The sequence below is a fragment of the Lynx rufus genome, unplaced genomic scaffold (genome assembly GCF_022079265.1).
Source record: "Lynx rufus isolate CCGP_SWC_20201006 ecotype Redwood Valley unplaced genomic scaffold, mLynRuf1.p SCAF_7, whole genome shotgun sequence".
In the NCBI taxonomy this organism is placed as follows: Eukaryota; Metazoa; Chordata; class Mammalia; order Carnivora; family Felidae; genus Lynx; species Lynx rufus.
In genome coordinates this window covers 90,139,796-90,161,208 of record NW_025814889.1, presented here as the reverse complement: position 1 = coordinate 90,161,208, position 21,413 = coordinate 90,139,796, and the positions used below count along the sequence as shown (strand labels likewise).

The window sequence follows — 21,413 nt, the reverse complement described above, 5'->3', positions numbered from 1 at the left end:
GTAACACATAACAGAGAGATCCTACTACATGATAGAGTAGCACAGAAGACACTTTTAACAAAGACCTTTAATAGTGGTAACCAGGTGAGGAAACAGTAGTCACTGATCAGACACAATAATAATACCTTTGCTATAGTGACCCAACACTTTGAGATCATCTAAATAGAAAGCAACCTCTTTACCTTTAATTTGCTTTTGGTACTTCTGCAGTTCGGGTGCCAGGAGCCCGCTGAAAGGTCCAAGGCACCCCACTGCATTAGTGATAGCATCTTCATCGTCTGGGTCATTCTCTTCATCACTGTCTCTGACTTTACCATGTCGTCTTGGAAAACATAAAAGAAAAAGAAATATTCAAAGAAAATTGTGGTGTTTTTGAAAAATAAATGATACAGTCACATGGTTTAATTTTTATATATAACTATGAATATAACATACATAAAAAGTCTCTCTCCCATCCCTGTCCAACTTCTGCCTTTGCCCTACTTAATTCCCAAAGGTGACCATTGCTACTAATTTCTATGCGTTCTTCAGTTTCTTTATTGCATAGATAAGCAAAGATAACTATAGTCTTATTTTTCTCTTCCTTTTGCATAATTATTAGCATACTGTATACATTCTTCTGCACCTTGCTTCTATGTACCTAAAACTTTCTCCACGTTCACACACAGAGCTTTCTCATCCTTTTTGTACAGCTGCACTGTATTGTATGCATGTAGCCCATGTAATGGAACCAGGCCACTGACAATACACACCTGAGTGGTTTCCAATCTTATACCGTTATAAGCAATGTTGCCATAAATAACCTTATACAGACTGTGCTTTGCAGGTGTACAAATGCATCTGTGGGATAAGTCATAAAGGTAGAATTGCTGGGTCAAAGGATATGTGCACTAGTAATCTGGGGAAACTCTGCCAAATTGCCCGCCACAAATCTTGCAGCAATGTGCTACACCTGCACTGTGCAAGAGTGTCCCCCTACAGCGTCACCAACAGAGTGCACATCCACCTTCTGAATTTGTGTCAATCTGACAGATAAAAACATAGTCTCAATCTAGTTCTAGGCTGCATTTCTCTTCATACAACCGATGCTGCCTTTAAACATAAACTACCAATCCCCATCCTTTCATCGTGTCTCAGTTGGGCAGCCATTTTCTTACTGATTTCTAGGAACTTTATACACGAGAGACTGCAATTACAAATATTTTTTCAGAAAATATGTTTGCGCCCGCTTATGAAGGTTTTGTTTTGTTCTGTTTTTAGTCATGCAGAAAATTATTTTTAAACTACTTAACTTTTTCCCTTGTGTTCCTGAGTCCATTATTAAGGCCTTTCCAATTCCAAAGAACTAAAGACATTCTTCCACACTTTCTTCTGCTAGTTTTATTATTTCATTTTTTCTATTTAAATACACTTTTCACTATTGATTTGATACATTAAGTTTTCAAACACTAAATTCCTATACAGGAATATATATTTGTCAATTTCTTGTCTTCTCATTTTAAATTAGGCCATCTGCCTCTTCATGCACCTGTTCTATACTATTTTAATTATTAAAATTTTTAATATTTGACATTTTTAAATAAGTTGTGGGGTCTCTAAATATTCCTTCAGTTTATGTTCCAATCTTCTTTGGAAAGTACGGTTTTAAAAATCTCTGTCTTGAATTTAAATCAAAACCTTTGGGAAAGAAACATTCAGATTTTAAGTACCAAACTACTTTGAATAGATATATCTGGGGCTTAACAAATATGAAGTTACACCAACACATTAAGATATTAAGTCTTCCATCATGAAAACAACAAGGGGGGGGGGGGAAGACCTTACCCAGAAACTGAGGTGGGTTTAACTGTGGCTGGGAATGGTGTAATGTTGTAGGTGTATTTTTCCCTCAGCTCTGCCAACTGTGGGAAAGGGAATGGAGCCATAGAATAAACAGTCTGAAAAACACAAGCAAAAATGTCAAGTCTGAAACGATGGCCTTAAACAACTCTTCTCAATCCTGGAAAGATATTAAAGTTCTATGATTTGGGTGTAAAGAGGTAGATTCTGCTTCTCACACAGCAGGTGGAGAGATTCTACTTCATTATCCCCTTTAGAGAAAGACAAAAGAATACTGAGGAACACAATGCTCATTTCTCAAATCAATCCAGCCGTGACTGGGTATTCCAAGTGGTGAACATGGGTGGCAGATGGGGGCAGTCTGACTTCCTCTGGGCTCAACTGACAGGTGGGTTAACTCAGAAATTCACAGCTCTCTATTATTTCTTTAACAAAGAACCCATTTGTGATGCTCATATGCAGTGCTTGTTTTTCAAAGCTTTGCTTGATGACTTTATATTATAGACATTCAACGTCATCTGGACAACATTAAATCTAGTGGGTGATCGTGTGATCAGCCGCAAGCTTTCTCCAAAGATACCACCTTTTCAAATGTCTGTGAATGAGTTCGAGGTGAAAATTGTTAGCTGTTATTTAAAAACAAAAAAAGAAAAGAGAGAAAGAAAAAAAGTGACAGGGTGTAAAGCATAGGCTGTTAAAAAATCTATAAATAAAAATGGGAAAAGCACCTGTGCTTCCTCCAGAATTTCAAAATTATATATCATTCTACCAGCAGGAGGAAAGTAATCACGTTTGCTCTCTTAATTTTATTAAAGCTTAATTGTTCCAAATGCTTTCCTTCAATCCTTCAAGTACTTATTCTCCAGAAAATGTATATTAATCACCCTAAGTTTCACTTCTCCCAGGAAACCCTTCACCTAAAACTACTATGTCAACTACACCTTAATAATTTAAAAATAGAAACCCATACCATTGGGCTTCAAGTTTAAAAGATGAAATTATTGGGGCACCTGGGTGGCTCAGTCAGTAAGCATCCAACTTCAGCTCAGGTCATGATCTTGCAGTCCGTGGGTTTGAGCCCCATGTCAGGCTCTGTGCTGACAGCTCAGAGCCTGGAGCCTGCTTCAGATTCTGTGTCTCCCTCTCCCTCTTTCCCTCCCCTGCTTACGCTCTATCTCAAAAATAAATAAACATTAAAAAAAATTTTTTTAAGATGAAATTATTAATGATAGGAATTTCAAATTTCCTTATGAATGAAGATGTCTCATTGAAGACAATTAGTAGGGTGACCAGGTGAAGATTCACTTGTGTTTTATTTTTGTCAGTTTTATAAAAAATCATTAAAATATTCCCTTGTCCAGCCTCATGAAGGAAGCTGGTAAGAACAGTATGGGAAGTACGTCCTGCCCCAGAGTAATTGGCTTGGGCTCCTAGCAAGCTCCTTCAAGAGCCACTCAGCTTCAGACATCTGACAAAAAAAACAAAAACAAAAACAAAAACCTGGCTGCATTGGTGCTTTCATTTTCTATTTTTTGGTCTATCTTCCTCTATCCTTTACTTTTAGTTAATCCTTCAAAGAACAAATCAGTGCTCCTGGAAAAAAAAAAATGTGTTTATAGCACCTCTTCACATATATTCACTCACTTAGTTGAAGGTCTCACGTCTGAAGGCAAGTTTATGCCATGAATATACACCACACATCACTATAGTCCTCGGGGTACCTGAGAAGCTCTGGTTTCCAACGTTGTAAATCAGAGATTTACAATGTAAATCAGAAATTTACAAAATTTTACTAGTCACTTTAGAGCCAAATATGGTACACTAATAGAATCTTCGGGTTAGAATGGAATGTAAACATAATTTAGTTCAGCCACCTTCCCAAGCAGAAGTTCCCTCTAGAGACTCTCCAACAGATGGTCACAAAGGCAGCACTGAAACCCTTCCAATGGTGGGCACACACTATTTTGCAGGGCAGACGGTTTCAATTTTTGACAGCGCTAATTAAGCAAACATTATCCTTCTATCGGACAAGCATCCACATCCTTGTAATTTCCATGTCATCACTGATGGAAAAAAGTGAACGTTCCAAGGGCTGATCCTGCCTCACAGCACATGAGAGCTCCCCCCAGGTAACAATAATTACTGATATACACTTTGAGGTAGGTTGTCCCAAGCACCTACAAACCCTTCTAACAACAGCACCTGATTTTTCTCTCTATTGCCCTCAAGGAAGTCATGAGAGATTTTGTCCAAAGTCTCACTGAAATCCACACCCGCTATTTCACTGGCATTCTCCCAATGTCTTTTTCAGACACCACCAATTTTTTAAAAACAGCCCTTGCTACTTAAAAAAAAAAAAAAAAAGTGATATGATTTACAGAAGGAAAAAGCCCAGCAGATTTTGTGTGTGGCACTTAGAATGGAAAGAAATTGGGAAGACCACCAGGGAGAATCCTTCCCTGTCTTTCAGCTCAAAAATAAAGACCTTACGCACAGCCCACATTTTTCATCTGGAGCCATTTCAGGTTTGCTGACAGATTTATGGCCCACCATAATTGGATCCCAGCCACTGAATTAATTTTTTTTTTAAAAAGATTGAATAAAGAAAACAGAGTGCCTTGAAATGACATTCACCATTTCTCTCCATAACACTCCACGATGCCAAGGAAAACCAATAAGTCAACTTACTATTCAAACTACCAAAGTACACTTAAATAGACATTTATATTTAGGTACCGCTGAAAACAAAATTGTATTTTTCATTACTGATATGCTTCACAAAAAACACGAAAACATGAGTTGTACAAAATTAGGCTCAGTTCATCTCCATCCAGATGTTTTCCTCTGCGGAAGAAAAGCCGCTAAAATGGCATCCAATTGATCAAACCACAGCCGGTAGGTATTTTTCCCTCTAGGATTCTCTCACAGCAAGGTAAAGAGGTGGTTGTCTTTTCTCCTAATACCTAAGACTGGAAATTTCTATAGGACAAAGATGGCGTGTGTCAACATACCTCTCATTCGCTCTGGCAATGTTTAAGTGAAACAAAATGCTGCCTTATTTTTCTAAAGGGGATTTCAGCTTCGGGAAAGACACGTTTCGACTAACGTGGAAGCAGTGGGCTGGTGGTAGGGGAAAAGTAGGCCAGGAGAGGGGGACTTGGCTCCCAGTCTGGGTCTGCCACTGGACAATCTAAAAAACTGGCCATAAGCTCACTCTCTATCAAGTGACAGAATTAGGTTAGTTGATCTTTAAGCTTCTTTTAAACCAGTGCCTCCCTAAGTGTTGTTTAGAAACCAACTACATCAGGTCAGAGAAAGACAGATATCATATGATTTCATTCATATGTGGAATTTAAGAAACTTAACAGATGGGGGCGCCTGGGTGGCGCAGTCGGTTAAGCGTCCGACTTCAGCCAGGTCACGATCTCGCGGTCCGTGAGTTCGAGCCCCGCGTCGGGCTCTGGGCTGATGGCTCGGAGCCTGGAGCCTGTTTCCGATTCTGTGTCTCCCTCTCTCTCTGCCCCTCCCCCGTTCATGCTCTCTCTCTCTGTGTCCCCAAAAAAATAAATAAACGTTGAAAAAAAAAATTTAAAAAAGAAACTTAACAGATGATCATAGGGGAAGGGTAGGGAAAATAAGATCAAAACAGAGAGGGAGGCTTACCATAAGAGACTCTTAAATACAGAAAAAAAATCCCAAAAACCTGAGGGTTGATGAGGGGGAAAGTGAGTGAGAGAATGAGTTAAATGGGTGACAGGTATTAAGGAGGGCACTTGTTGGGATGAGCACTGGGTGTTATACGTAAGTGATGAATCACTGGCTTCTACTCCTGAAGCCAAGACTACACCGTATGTTAACTAACTTAAGAATTAAAACAAAACGGGGGCGCCCGGGTGGCTCAGTTGGTTAAGCGTCCAACTTCGGCTCGGGTCATGATCTCACAGTTTGTGAGTTCGAGCCCCACGTCGGGCTCTGTGCTGACAGCTCAGAGCCTGGAGCCTGCTTCGGATTCTGTGTCTCCTCTTCTCTCTGCCCAGCTCATACTCTGTCTCTCCCTATCTCAATAATAAAATAAATGTTGGGGCACCTGGGTGGCTCAGTCGGTTAAGCGTCCGACTTCGGCTCAGGTCATGATCTAGCAGTCCGTGAGTTCGAGCCCCGCGTCGGGCTCTGTGCTGACAGCTCAGAGCCTGGAGCCTATTTCAGATTCTGTGTCTCCCTCTTTCTCTGACCCTCCTCTGTTCATGCTCTCTGTCTCAAAAATAAATAAACGTTTAAAAAAATTAAAAAAAAAAATAATAATAAAATAAATGTTAAAAAAAAAAAGAATTAAAACAAAACAAAACACCATATCAGAACCATGGTGCATCAGAACCACCGATGAGCTAAATGTCCACATTCTAACACACTCTGGAGCAGTTTCTCATACATAGTCAAGTGTGAAAAACACTACCGTGAGTTCTAATGTTCTAGGAGTCTGTGTATTCAGTGAGCAACCAGGTGTATTCTTTGGTTTTTGTTTTTTAAAGACAGAGGGAGAGAGTGTAAGCAGGGGAAGGGCAGAAGGAGAGGGAGAGAGAGAATCCTAAGCTGGCTCCATGTGTAGCACAGAGCCCAACTCGGGGCTTGATCCCATAACCACGAGATCATGACCTGAGCCGAAATCAAGAATCAGACACTTAACTGACTGAGCCACCCAGGTGTCCCATAACCGGATAGGTTCTTAGTACTCTATGGGTGCCTAGGTGGCTCAGTCGGTTGAGTGTCCGACTTCGGCTCAGGTCATGATCTCACAGTTCATGAGTTCGAGCCCCTCATTGGGCTTGCTGCTGCCAATGCAGAACCTGCTTCAGATCCTCTGTCCCTCTCTCTCTCTCCCCGTCTCTGCCCCTCCCCTGCTCGCACACACTCGCTCTCTTTCTCTCTCTCAAAACTAAATAAAGCTAAAAAACCAAACACTCCTCTAGGTGTTATGGGGATATAGAGTAAAAGGAGGCCCTTATCATTAAGGAACTTACTACTTCATTAGAGAATAAGATTAACACATTTGAAAAAAACACCAAATAATATAAAATAATCTGTAATTGGCATTAAATCAGTTGTTGAGAATCTTAAGTACTGAAAGAATATGGAGGAAGGCTCGTCAATAAGGGCTGAGATAAGAGAGGCTGTGGGGTGGGGGGGAAAAGAGACTGAGTAGGATCCTGGTGGGCAGACCATTTTTCACAGAAAGTGGCAGAGGGAACCACGAGCCCTCTCACAGGAACGGGCATGAACAGAGAGGGCCGGGTAGCAACAGACCTCCGCCCAGTGCAACAGGTTCCAGTCGGGAAACACCTTCGATAGGTAAGGAACAGGGCAGCAAGAATGCACCTCCAATGCAATCTGTCTCCAAACAAACCCTATTTCTGCCCCGGATAAACTTTTACGCTCTTCCTCCTAAGCCAGAAACCTGTGGGCTGCCGTTGTCTCCCCATTTCTTTCTCCCTCACCCCATATCCACTTTCCGTGGCCAAGTCCCATCAATTTCACCTTCTAAGTACTGTCTCTGTTCCATCCTTGTTTCTACCCTTCACTGCCTCTCACGGGCTCCTGCTGTCAGACTTGACCCTTTCAAGTCCACCCTTTGCTGAGCTGCCCCTGTATCTGACAGAAGCCACAACTCAGACCATTTTCCTTCTCTCCTTAAAATGTTTCAGGTCTTCTTTTTCCCTTTCCAAAGGCTCCACAGAACCCCTAGAATTCCAGCAAGCACAATTTCACAACCTCTGACCTAAAAGGTCAAGTCCAATCCTTACCACAGGTTGTGGTCCTCCATATCCACACCAAATACCAAACTGCTCATAGTTTCCTTCACACACTGTAAAGTTTTCCACTGCCATGTCTTTGCTTGTGCCCCTTCCTCAACCATGACTTCCCTTTCTGCTCTGCACCACTGCCTCCAACACACACACACACACACACACACACACACACACACACACACACACATCTCACATGTGCATGCACCCACGCATATACACACACATACATAGAGCCTGACCAACTCCATCTTTAAAAGGTAAAACCACGCAATCATTTCCTCAAGGAAGTCTTCTGACAGCGATGCTCAAAAATGTTTGGAGAAGTTAATATAAGACCTAGAAAACTAGGCTGAAGCATTTTATTTACTGCAGTTAGTAACAAGGAAGCACTGAAGGCATTATGAAGAACAATGAAATGACCAAAGCAGTGTGGGCAATCACTCTGGCAGCAAAATGCCAATGTATTAGAGCAGAGGGAATCTGGAAGGAGGGCCACCATATAAGTGTCGTTTAATTCAGCAAACATTTATTGAAAAAGAGAAGGCAGGAAATTAATCTCAGACTCTCAACAGATGTTTGCTTAATGAAGTAATAAATTTATTGAGCAGCTGTAGTAAAAGGCAAAGTGCTAAGTGTTCATGAGCAAAGCACAGGCTCTGTCCTCAAGGAGCTTAAAAACATCACTGAGGGGGTGCCTGGGTGGCTCAGTCGGTTAAGCATCTGACTTTGGCTCAGGTCATGATCTCGTGGTCCATGAGTTCAAGCCCTGCATTGGGCTCTGTGCTGACAGCTGAGAGCCTGGAGCCTGCTTCGGATTCTGTGTCTCCCTCTCTCTCTGCACCTCCCTCAAAAATAAATAAACTTAAAAAAATTTTTTTTAAATATCACTGAGGATATTACTGATTTAAGATAAATCACTGATTTAAGATACAGTCTTAAATCAAAGTAGAATGTGATGAATGTTCACAAGAGAGGTACAAAGAAAATGCCACAGTGATTCAGAGAAATGGGAGATGATTTTAGTTGAGACTATCAGAGAATGCTTCACAAAGGAGAGGGCATCTGAACTGGAACTTTTCATGAGGAGGCAGGCCTTAATCATATGAAGGTAGATGGGAAAGACTGAACAGAGGGGGCACAGGTACAGAGGAGGGATATTCCCAGGGATTCCTGGGAGCGTGGAGCACAGCTTGACTTGACCAGAATAAGAAAAGGGTATGAAAGGGAGGAGCTAGGACAGTCAAGAGCACTGGATGATAAGTTGAGAAATCCATGCTTCATTTTGTAGGCAATGAGTAGCCAACAAAGTTTCATGAGCGAGGGGGAAAGGACAATATCCTAGAGTGCTGCCTTGGGCAGATGAATCAGGCAGTTCTGTGAGACGTAAAGGATCCCATATGTGGAAAATGCCAAGCACAGACCTTGTACACAGAGCCATGTTCAAAAAGAGGTACTTCCCTCAGAGAGAGAATGAATGATGAAGCAATAGCCCTGAGATGTGTGAGAAGAGTCAGGATCATAGCACCAACGTCAGCATCACACAGAACACAGTCTGTCTTCTTCCTCTGAGACAGACAGGAAAGAAGAAAGAAGAGATGAGAAGGCAAAGAAAAGTTGAAATAAAAAAATATGAAGGGGCGCCTGAATGGCTCAGTCGGTTGAGCGTCAGACTTCAGCTCAGGTCATGATCTCGCAGTTTGTGAGTTCAAGCCCCGTGTCGGGCTCTGTGCTGACAGCTCGGAGCCTGGAGCCTGCTTCAGATTCTGTCTCTCCCTCTCTCTCTGCCCCTCCCCGACTTGTGCTCTCTCTATATCAAAAATAAATAAATGAAAAAAATACATATATTTTAAAAAATACATGAACGTTCGGGGCAGTTCTATCAGGTGGTCAACATTCTCCAAACATAAGGGATTCTGAGAAGGAGCTGGAAGTGCCAGGAAATGAGCAAAGGAATGGAAACTCCTCGCTTCTCAAGCCCGAAGTCAGGGCCTGAGTCTTCGTTTTCCAATCTGTTGACTTGGCCCAGCACCCCCCAAACATAACCCCATGCATGGAACCCAACATAAAGGTAAAAGTTGAAACTCAGAAAAAAGAAAGAGAAATCACAGAGAAAGAAACTAAGGCCCTACGGCAACCTTGGACAAGACCCAGAGTTGGTCGGTGGGCAAAAGGAACAACCAGGAAGAGAAGCAGTAGTCAGAAGCATCAGAGGAGAATAAGGATAAAATCATGTTACAGAACCTAATGCAAGAGAGAATGTTAACAAATCTGTTATCTTTTTTATACTCACTATCGCTTTTAATGTCTTGGTGAATATGATAGTGAGATATAATAACATGCCAGAAAATAACAAAACCCTTCAAGTCTTTTTATATTATGATTAATATAGAACAACATGAGTAGAATATATGGGTAAAACAAATTACCAAAACACTGATTAGAATCATCTCTTTTGGTGGAGAGGCACCTGGGTGGCTCAGTTGGCTAAGCATCTGACTCTTGATTTTGGCTCAGGTCATGATCTCAGTCATGGGCTCGAGCTCCACTCGGGCTCCGTGCTGAGCATGGAGCCTTCTTGAGATTCTCTTTGTCCCTATGTCTCTGTCCCTCCCCCACTATTCTATATATAAAAAACCAAACATTTAAAAAAATTTTTAAAGAATAATTTCCTTTCAACCCTCAATAATTTCTTCCTCAAAATAATATGTTGCCCCAGAAGTCTCCCTTTATGAAGGTTAAGAATCAGATTCAGAAGAAGTACCTGGTAATTTGGCTGGGGGTGGGATTTAGAGGTTGGATTGCACGTTATGATTTTTAAGCAACGCAGCTTGAATGGAAGTATAACAAATATCCATTATTCATTTCTTCCTTCCTCTTGTGACACAGTGAGATTCTTATCAAATTATATATAGACTCTTGGTCAAATGAAAAACTAAATCTGATGGCTGGCCAAATATATTTCCCAAAATTGCTGCTGTGACACTGCCTATTCCCACAGCACCCAGCATTCCCAGAGCCAAAATGGGGCCATGCTGCCCACTCACCTGCATGAGTTCATGGCTTTCCAGAAGATCATTCTCTAGCATCTCCTGGGTAAGGCGTCCCATGGTGCTGTAGAATTCGTCAGCTGTTTCACAGCATTCTATCTGCCTAGATAAAGAAAGAACAGAAAAAGGAATTATTTAGGACACCCGTGTTGTTTATCAGGCATATACTGCAGTTGCAACAGGATACGGTGCCTCTTGCCATTAAATTAGTCAAGTTAGCAATCAACAAAAACCATACTCCTGGGAACTTGTCTATGGCTTTGTCGTAGCTTGCATGTCCTGGCTTGAAATTCTCTGCTATTCCCAAATAAACCCATCTTTGCTGAATGCAGAGAAAAGATAAAAAAAAAAAAAAACCAAAGGCAACATAGATGTACTTATTACAGGGTGAGCTCTCATCTTTCTTACCTGCTCCCCAGCCTCACAGCCCCACCTGTGGCATCTTTATTATTTTTATTTGACACTGTCTACACAGCAGAATGCCTACCACCAATCAGATCTAAGGACCACAAAATTGGGTACTAAAGAACAATTATCCCCTGTAGGGAATCTGGGGCTTTTAATCTACAAATGAGGAGATCACTGATAAAAATGAAACCAAGCCACAGTAGAAAGGAAAGTGAAAAATACAAGAACTTCTCTGTATATTTCACCATCCACAGGATGTTTTCACGGGCAGAAATTTTTCACTTCTTCTCAGGACACTGCTGCTAGTTGGAGATTACATCCTGCTTCCTGCATGTGCTTCTATACATAAATAAGAATCTGTCGGGGCACCTGGGTGGCTCAGTCAGGTGAGGTCTGACTTCAGCTCAGGTCATGATCTCACAGTTTGTGAGTTGGAGCCCTGCATCAGGCTCACTGCTATCAGCGCAGAGCCTGCTTTGGATCCTCTGTCTCCTCTCTCTCTGTCCCTTCCCAGCTTGTGCTCTCTCTCAAAAATAAATAAATATTAAAAAGAAAGAGAGAAAAAAAGAGTCTGTCGCTTGGCAACCTGTAAGGCAGGTTATACTTTCAACCTTCTTCTAGAAGGGAAAAAAATTTAATAGTCTAAAGCAAAGAGCACTGTGTATTTGTTTTATTTATTACAATGTTTTTTGGATAGTAGGATAATTTTATTTGCCCACCGACATAAGACCTTCTCTTTGACGTGCACTAATGTCGGGGAATTTCCACGGAGCCATCCAAAAAATATATAATGATGGAAAAACTTCAGTTTCTGGAGTGTTCTCCAATCCCACTGCCACTAAATGAAATAGACCATTGAAGTGCTATTACAAAGATACAGAGTGGCATGTGGGCATAACTGAAAAAGTGGTTACATTTACCCTAGAGGGTGAGGAAGAGAAATAATGCTTCAGATGAGTTCTGAAAAATATCCTCCAGGTTGACAAGAAAGAAAAAGCATTCCAAAGACATGGATGCAGGAGACAGCAGCCCCTCTCCAGGCCCTGCAAGGAGCTCCATGCAACCAAAGTTGGCCAGAAGGCCTATGTGGCCAGAGGGAGAGAGCAAGTGCTCAGGGTACAGAGCTGCAGACAGCAGATGGCAAAGGCCTCAGATGCCGGCTGAGCCTCCTCAGGGCAAGAGTCACCGAAAGGTGCTGAACAGGGAGTGTGAGAGCAGATGTGCCCTTGGCAAGGTTGGCTGGAGGTCGCATGGCAAGTGTAGAGTATGGCGGGGAGACGAGGAAGGAAACACCACGCCAGGCCTGGCATGAGGCCAAAGCATAGGGTCAGAGAAGAAAGGCTACATTAAGAGAGATGCCAGCGAAGGTGAGCTGACAGTCCATGGCTCACATATTCCAAAAGCACCGCTGGTGTGAGTGAGAGGAAGAAATGCCAAGCTGGTGGAGTAAAGTCCCATGGAGATGTTGTTCATGACTTTTCCAGTGCAAAGTTTGTGGGGAAGAATACAGGCCCTGGAGTCAGAAAGATCCAGGACTGAGTCCCAGCTCTGCTACTCATGAGCTGTGTGACCATGAACTAGTTAATTAACCCTCCGGGGGTAGCTTTCTCAGTTGAAAAGGCAGGGAGAATAATCCTACCTACTTCACAGGATTATGCAAAGAACTGAATGAGAAAATGTGTTTAAGCCACCTGACAGAATGATGGCACTGTAGGCACTTGGTGATGTATACTGGTTGCCCTTCTTTTTGCTGAACAAGTTGCAGGTTCAAAAAATGTAGAAGTGGAGTGAGCAAAGACTCTGAAACATTTAAAGTCTACCAGTCTGATTCATATATCCCCTGAATTTCATAAACGATAGCTATTTATTATCCGTAGATTCACATAATTAAAAGTGCAGATTCTAGGGGTTCTTGGCTAGTTCAGTCAGTGGATCGTGTGACTCCTGATCTTGGGGTTGTGGGTTCAGGCCCTGCATTAGGTATAGAAACTACTTATTAATAAAATCTTTAAAAAAAAAAAAAGTACAGATTCTAAAGTCAGGATACCTGGGCTCAAAATCAGGCTGTCCACTTACTGAGTGTCTTTGGGAAATTTACTTAACTTATCTGGGGCTAAGTTCCCACATCTGTAAAATGGGGATAACAGTCCTTGCCTTATGAAATGCAAGGACTAAACGAGTTAGTTTCACATCTAGCATGCTTAGAACAATGCTTGTCCATTGCAAGCACTCCGTGAATATTGGATATTAAGTGTATCTGTTATTATTTCAACAGTGTGACATCCCTGGGAGGACCATAGGGATAAATTCTGATCCTGCAGATAATGGATAGATGGGAGTAAAAACAGAATCGCTTCTTTTCTTCCTGCCCCATAATTAAGAACTAACACAAAGGTTACTAGAACTCAGCACACAGTTAAGTGCTACACTATTTTAATCCTATACACTAGTTACCCAGCAACTGGACTATCAGACCCACAGAAACCATCAAAGTGCAAAGACTTTCAGGCATACAGTAGGTTGGAAACACATGACTACCGAAAAATATAGATACTGGGGGGGAATGAAAAGATAAGCACACCAAATCCCCAGAAGACTCATCTATTTGCCTAGCTGAAAAGCAGTGCGCGATAAAACAAAGGCAAATGAGATAGCTATGTGATGTTTAAAAATACTTATACACAATAATGATCTTTCTACATCCCTGAATTGATAGTTGGTGGATCTTTCTTGCAAAAAGTATGAAATGCTACAAGTCTCCCAGGAAACAACTTATCATAAATAAAAAGTCTAGTTAAAAGGTTTTTGAAACAAAACACTGGCAGTGATTTATTAGTTTTCTGACATGTTGTCTATGAGTACCCACTCAAGTCATTTATAGCTCTAAGAAAGAAACATTAACAACTTCTCTGAATCTTAACTATAACAATTGTCCTATAACCATAACTGTTGTCCTCTCCATTACCCAGAAGGTAAAATTTAATGTAATAGTCATAATATATTAGAGATGGGTGAAAATACCCTCCTTTTTATAGTTCTGCTACTGGTAACAAATGTAAATAACATCTATGTGGCAATATGTTTAATAGTAATAGGTTTCGTCATAGAATTAATTCTTGATAGAAGGAAAGAAGTTCCATGTGTTCTACCTTTTTTTAAATAGGCTCCCCACTCAAAGTGGGTCTAGAATTCACGACCCTGAAATTAAGAGTCACATCCTTTACCGACTGAGGCAGCCGGGCGCCCCCTGTGTGTTCTACTATTGACTATGTACTAAGCACCACAGAGATACCTTATACATATTATCTCATTTAATTTTATTGTGATCCTGAAAGGCAGAACTAAACAAATAATAAAAATTCAAAAAATAATCCAAATCATGAATGTTAACTAACAAACCCACCTACTCCTCTCCAGATCTTCCTCTTCTAAGTTCCTCTCCCTCCCCCTCTTCCCAATTAGAGTCCAGGGAGAAGCTGGCAAAAGTAAGCCAGCCAGGATACTAGCACTGAAGAGGAGGAAGATATCTGCAGACCTGAAAAAGCTTACCCCCTTCCCCAACATAGATTCTATTTGCCACGCCCCCCCCAACAATCAAGAATCAGCCAACTAAGATTTCAGAAAGCTAAAGCAATTCAACAAAGTTCCCAAATTTCTCTTTCGCTCACACTTAAATACAGATGCTTTCCATATTAGAGCACAGAACTTCTTAAGGCCCTCCACACCAGAGAACAGAAGAGGGAAATCACTTACTCTCCCAATTTTGCCCAGATGGCCAGCGACACTCTCAGGATGATTTCTGAACCTTCAAAGAAGACTGAATCCCAAATCTTTAAGACTGTATGGTTAGGGAGGCACGTAGCAAAAAGAGTCAGAAACCACTGCATCGTGAAGACATTCGTCAGTGGGGGCTCATATCCACCTGAAATGAATCAAATACTCTATGTTTCTTCAGAATTGATGTTTTGCAAGATATAAAAATACCCTCATTCAATCTTCCATGCCCACTAAACATGTTACATTTCCTGACTGATTTCTTCATATCTCTAATTCTGGTTCTTTCCTCCTTTTTTCCTTCTTTTTTTTTTTTTTTTTTTTTTTTTGAAGAACATAAGTGTGTCTGGTAAAAATCTCAGTAATACAACCTTCACAAATTCTTTATATTTCAGAAATCTTAACCTAAAACTTTATTTGGCTCTACCTATTTATTTTGTGGTGCTAAAAATTAGGGAGAACGTTTTCCTCACCAAAAACAGGATTAAAAGAAAGGATTTTTCGCCTCTCAAAACCTGAATTCAATTTTCAAAATCTCATAAAGCCCACTTTTATTCAAATGCTACTGATAAAAACAAGGCTCCTTATGAAATTACTTGTCTACTTCTTAAATTATGCACAGCTCTCAGACCACAGTGGAATTAAACTAGAAATAAATAACAGAAAGAGAGCTGGAAAATCCCAAAGTATCTGTAGATTAAACAACATGAAATTTTAAAATATTTTGAACTAAACTATACGCACAGCTCACAATGAAGTTTGTGAATTCACCAAAAACACAAAGCTCCCTCCTACTTCCTGGAATGGCATTAAGTATGTATTTTATGAAATAAAAAATGTAGATGTTTAAACTGATCCTCCCTCCAAGTTAATCAGACTGTGCATTTACCCAAGGATAAGCAAAAAAAAAAGCTCTATTCTCATTTCCTCTCTTAAAGAACAAAGGAGCATCTTTTTTCAGAGACTTAGAATCTAAGGGCAGCACTTATAAGCAAGTGCAGGACTTATGGAGGAAAACGTAGGGCCGAGGAAAGCATGTCTGACATGGGACAGGCAAGGTGGTCTATCTGGAAGCACTATGAAATCCACACAGGTGCACAATTACACTGCACGGCCAAATTAAATGAGATTATTCAAATGGTTTAGAAGGAAATGCCGAGAGACTCCCAGGTGTCACTAAAATTTCCAGTGTACTGTAATCACAGATTAGGTTTTCAGATCGTTTCAAATTTTCCCAGATTTGAATGTGTGGGTGGGGGGCTGGCAACCGATCACAGGAAACACAGAAAAGCTCTCACTGTTTTCCTGGTATCCTGAGCATAGCCAGGGAAGCGCAGGCAGTGGGTACATTCACAGCCATTAGCTGGGGTGCTTCGAAAGCTGGGGGATGCCCACCAGACAGCAGCAACTCGGAGCTGCTTACAGACCCGAGTTTCCATCCCGGTCTCAACCTAGTGCCTTCCTTCAGGGTGCAGATTCTAGCTGGCCGTCCTGGAGAGCCTTTCTCCAGAATGAGCTGACCTAATACCCTTACCATGAATCTAAATACCCTTACCATGAATAGATAAAAGGAGCAATTAAACGTTTCAATCCAAAAGACTATTGACGTATCTCCTAAAACTTAATGAAAACACATATTCCTCTCTCCATAGCCTCAATGGTTCAGGCAAAACCGTAGTCTGTGTGAAATTGTACCTGTCGCTCTGTTTTAAAGAACTCCTACAAGATAGGTGCCAGCTTAGAGCAGCGTAACTAGATGGTAAGACATGGACACCATTCTTCACCTAGAGTGCAATACATCATTTCAGTTGTTGATCTCATACTGCGAAAGTATTAGGTTCTTGACTGACTTCCTAACCATGACCAGTTAGAGGTTCAGCATGTGGCCCTATCATTTTTTCACTTCTATTCTTGTTCTCTAGCAATCTATTTCACTGCACCGTACTCTCACTAACAGAAATACCTGAAAACAAGTATTTCCATTCAAGGTTTAGGCTCAGATGTACAGTGGAATCAAAGTAAAATATTTTCACAGGTATAAGAGCACTGAATCATCACTACCTCCACTTTCCTTGTTTGCAGTTCTCTGAAGGGTATCCAGGTGCTGAGATAATTCAGGGAGCTTCAGTCTCAAGAGATCTCTGAAGACAGCCATATCCACAGACAATGCCCGGAGATTATTGACAAAATAGCTTTCAGGAAGTACCTTATCAATAAGGTAAATCATAATCTGAAGAAAAATACAAAGAATAAGATTACTTCTTAAAACCTGGGATCCCTAACATGTCCTAAATAGAAGGGACATATTCCAAAATGTGGTTAGCCAAAGTACACCATTCTTTAAATGTGTCAGTCTAAAGTTTCTGGATGGGCCACTAGACCTAAGTTCACCCCCAAAGTAGCTGTGCTTATACAACCTTCCGCCCCATTCAGAAGTTATGGAGCACATACTTCATCAGCAGCCAACAAGAATCTCAATGCTGGCTCCCTGATGTCAGCACAGTTTTACAACCTTAGTATGAAAACCAAGAGCTGAACCATCATAAAACACCGCAACTAAAGCAAGTCTCAGGATTCACTTAGCATCAGCTCAGAAACTGATAGTGGCTTTCCCCTCCCAGGAGACTGCAACAAGGTTTCGTTTGAATACACGGTATTTCTAAAATCTGGATTTCTCTCATAAGATTGTCTCACAAGTTCTTCAAATTACTCTTTTCATTCTGACTTTTCTACTTGCATTACCTTTTCTAAGATATCAAGAACCACTAGATTGACCGAGCAGAACACACAAGGGTTCTATAAGTCAATCTCCGGTTCTTTCCCCATCAGCTCTGCTAGGTCTTCCCCCACCCCAGAAAACCACGGAGTCCCCAGAGCCCAGGAAAAACAAGATTAAGAATAGAATCATAGCTAACCCTATATGTTGGTAGAGAAGTAGCTGTCTCACATTTTGACTTTTCTGTCTAACACAAAACTCTTATTTTCCAAGAAAATTATCTCCCAGACCTGACAAGGGCCCATTTGTCCCTCATCCCTGGCTTGTAATTTCTACTTTTTCGGGTCACAGTTTTGACTAATAAGGCTGGGCCATACTCTTGAGAAGGTCCCTCGGAGACCTTTATTCCAAGAGTGGACAGGTAGAGCTTAGCAATAAAAGGAGTACAGCATATTCAATCTGTGGAGGAAGGAAGTCCTAGAGAGACTGGGGCCAGTTGAGGGGGAATGCAGAGGTCCGAGAGAACAGAGTATCCTGGTGGGGACCTTGCACTCTACTTCTAAGGAGAAGAGGGACTTAGAGGATCACAGAGGTAAAATTTAAAAGTAAGAGTCTCTCTATTACTACACTTTCTATCTAAGGATATAATAGAGAGAGAAACACTTAAACTTTAAAAAGAAATCATGGGGGTGTCTGGGTGGCTCAGTCGGTTGAGCCTTCGACTTTTGGTTTCGGCTCAGGTCATGATCTTGCGGTTGGTGAGTTCAAACCCTACACAGAGCCCTGCACTGGCCATGCGGAGCCTGCTTAGGATTCTCTCTCTCCCCCTCTCTGCCCCTCCCCTCCTTGCTCTCTCTCTCAAAATAAATAAACTTAAAAAAAGAAGATAGCAGTTAGCAATTAAAAAATAAAAAAGAAACTATGATCTCTCAAAATTACACAAAACAAGAAAAACAAATTTCCAATTATCATAGTAATTCTTAAGACACAATGAAATTATCTGTCCAAAGGCATCTCTAAGTCTAACATAGGACATAAGAGATAGCTGTGTGTTTTGTTAGGTATGTCACTCCACCCATCACTATATTTCAAAGACAACACATTGGGGGGAAAAAAAGGATAAATAATGGCAACAGAGCAAAACAGTTTCTTCAACAAATGGTGCTGGAATAAGTAGACATCTACATGCCAAAAAATGAATCTAGACACAAAAATTACACCTTTCACAAAAAAATGACTCAAAATAGATCACAGACCTAAACATAAAATGCAAAACTATAAAACTCCTAGAAGACAGCATAGCCTAGATGATCTTGGGTACAGTGATGACTTTTTAGATACAACAGCAAAGGATACAATCCATGAAAAAAGTCACTGGGAAGCTAGATTTCTTTAAATAAAAACTTCTGTTTTGTGAAAGACAATGTCAAGAGGATAAGAAACCAAGCCACAGACTGGGAGCAAATATTTGCAGAAGACACATATGATAAAAGACTATTACCCAAAATACACAAAGAACTCTGAAAACTCAAAATAAAATAATCAGTAGGATCAAATGGACCAAAGACTTTAACAGATACTTCACCAAAGATGTGTTTGGATGGCAAATAAGCATATGAAAAGATGCTTCACATCATATGTCATCAGGGAAATTCAAATTAAAATGAGATACCACTGCACACCTATTAGAATGGCAAAAATCTGGAATGCTGACACCACCAAGTGCTGACCAGGATGTGGAGCAACAGGAACTCTCATTCATCCCTGGCGGGAACGCAAAATTGGATAGTCACTTGGGAAGACAGTTTGGAAGTTTCTTACAAAATCAAATATACTCTTACCATATGATCCAGCAATCACACTCCTTGGTAGTTACCCAAAGGAAGTGAAAACTCACATCTACACAAAAACCTGCACATGGATGTTTATGGAAGCTTTATTCATATCTGCCAAAACTTGGTAGCAACAGAGATGTCCTTCAGTAGGTGAATGGAAAAACAAACTACATACAGCCAGACAATGGAATATTATTCAGTACTAAAAATAAATGAGCCATCAAGCCATGAAAAGACATGAGGAACTTTAAACGTTTTTATTTATTTTTGAGACAGAGAGAGACAGAGCATGAACAGGGGAGGGTCATAGAGAGAGGGAGACACAGAATCTGAAACAGGCTCCAGGCTCTGAGCTGTCAGCACAGAGCCCGACGCGGGGCTCGAACTCACGGACTGTGAGATCATGACCTGAGCCGAAGTCGGACACTCAACCGACCAAGCCACCCAGGCGCCCCAAGACATGAGGAACTTTAAATGCATATTACTAAATGAAAGAAGCCAATCTGAAAAGGCTTCATACTCTGATTCCAGCTATATGACTTTCTGGAAAGGGTAAGACTGTGGAGACGGTTAAAAGATCACTGGTTGCCAGGGGTGAGGGCAGGGGGAATGAATAGGCAGAGCACAGAGCATTGTTGGGGCAGTGAACACCCTCTCTACAAACACTTTAATGATGAATACACGTCGTTAAACATTTGTCCAAACCCACAGAATGTACAACACCAAGAGTGAGTCCTAATGGAAACTACGGACTTTAGGTGATTATGACCCATTGATATAGGTTCATGGATTGTAACAAATGTACCTTTGAGAAGTGATGGTGATAATGGGGGAGGCTACACATGTGTTGGGGCAGGGGGCATATGGAACATCTGTGTCTTCCACTCAGTTTTGCTATGAACCTGAAACTGCTCTAAAAAAATTATGTATTTTTTAAAAAATAACTAATGAAGGAGCGTCAAAATTTTAACAAGTAGTTAAAAATAGTTACTAAGAAAAAACAGTAAGTGCTGAAAAGCAAGGAAATGGTTCACCTCCTTCTAAAATAAACTATATATCTGCCTAATAATTAAAACTTGCAAAAAAAAAATTTGCAGAGGCCAAAATAGCTGCTAAAAAACACGGATACCAATATCTTCCTTTGCATCTGAAATGATTCTTCATGAATCTAATCTTCCTCTGCATATTCAATGTCTAACCACAAGATTCCTAAATGATGATGATGTCATTTCATTTCACAGAGTTCATTTTCTTAGAGGCAGAAATACAAATATGCAGCTCCTCAGCTTTATCTAATCCATCTTTTTTATGTGCATTTAGTTTCCCAAGTATCACTGAGCCTTTCCATGATTTGATTGGCATGTATATCCCCTCCCCCAAACTACTCCACCTCACCTGCTAACCTGAATTGCTTATTCTAACTTTTCAACAGAACAGTTCTCATTTTATAGGCATAGAAATTACATCTGAAAAGAAAAAATTGACTAAAGCTGATAGACTGAGTAAACAAAACTGCTTCTTGATAAAAAACGTTTTAAACGTTTAAATTCATACATTTATTTGTCTCCGGCTCCTCCCTCCCCCACTTATTTGATGAACATGTAGCTTCAGAGCTGTTTCCTTAAATACGCGAATGGAAAAAGTGAAAGGGTGAATACGGATTTAGACTATGTCAGGCTGGCTTTATAATTAATTCCACCATGATACATACAAAACGAGAAGGAATGTTTGTTTGTCCGTATGACATTAGTCAGTGATTGGAAATATCATTAAGATTATTTACCACAATCAAACACAAGGCTGGGGTTGGGGGAGGCTCTTGAATACAAAGACTAAGTATCTATTCCACCCATCACAAAGCATTGCAATCAATAGCAGATTGAGAGTTCAAACATGAATTAGCAACCCCATATTGCCCCAAGCTAATAAGGGAGTAGTCATCCTGCACATGTGAAATGCTTCATTTCTCATAAAGATTATTTCTGGTGAT

At 40.8% G+C, this 21,413-nt stretch overlaps 1 protein-coding gene across 2 annotated transcripts in view; it reads right to left on the bottom strand.

Annotated features, from left to right (window-relative positions):
• The window catches only part of TBC1D30 (TBC1 domain family member 30), a 39,121-nt gene that overhangs the window by 6,389 nt on the left and 11,319 nt on the right, over window positions 1–21,413 (bottom strand). For both annotated transcript variants that reach the window (XM_047066928.1, XM_047066929.1), the window contains exons 6-10: window positions 16,934–17,102; window positions 14,852–15,020; window positions 10,688–10,793; window positions 1,825–1,937; window positions 183–322 (exon numbers count right to left, since the gene is read on the bottom strand). In XM_047066928.1, the coding sequence (XP_046922884.1) occupies window positions 183–322; window positions 1,825–1,937; window positions 10,688–10,793; window positions 14,852–15,020; window positions 16,934–17,102 (697 nt within the window). The remainder of the gene's footprint in view (window positions 1–182; window positions 323–1,824; window positions 1,938–10,687; window positions 10,794–14,851; window positions 15,021–16,933; window positions 17,103–21,413) is intronic.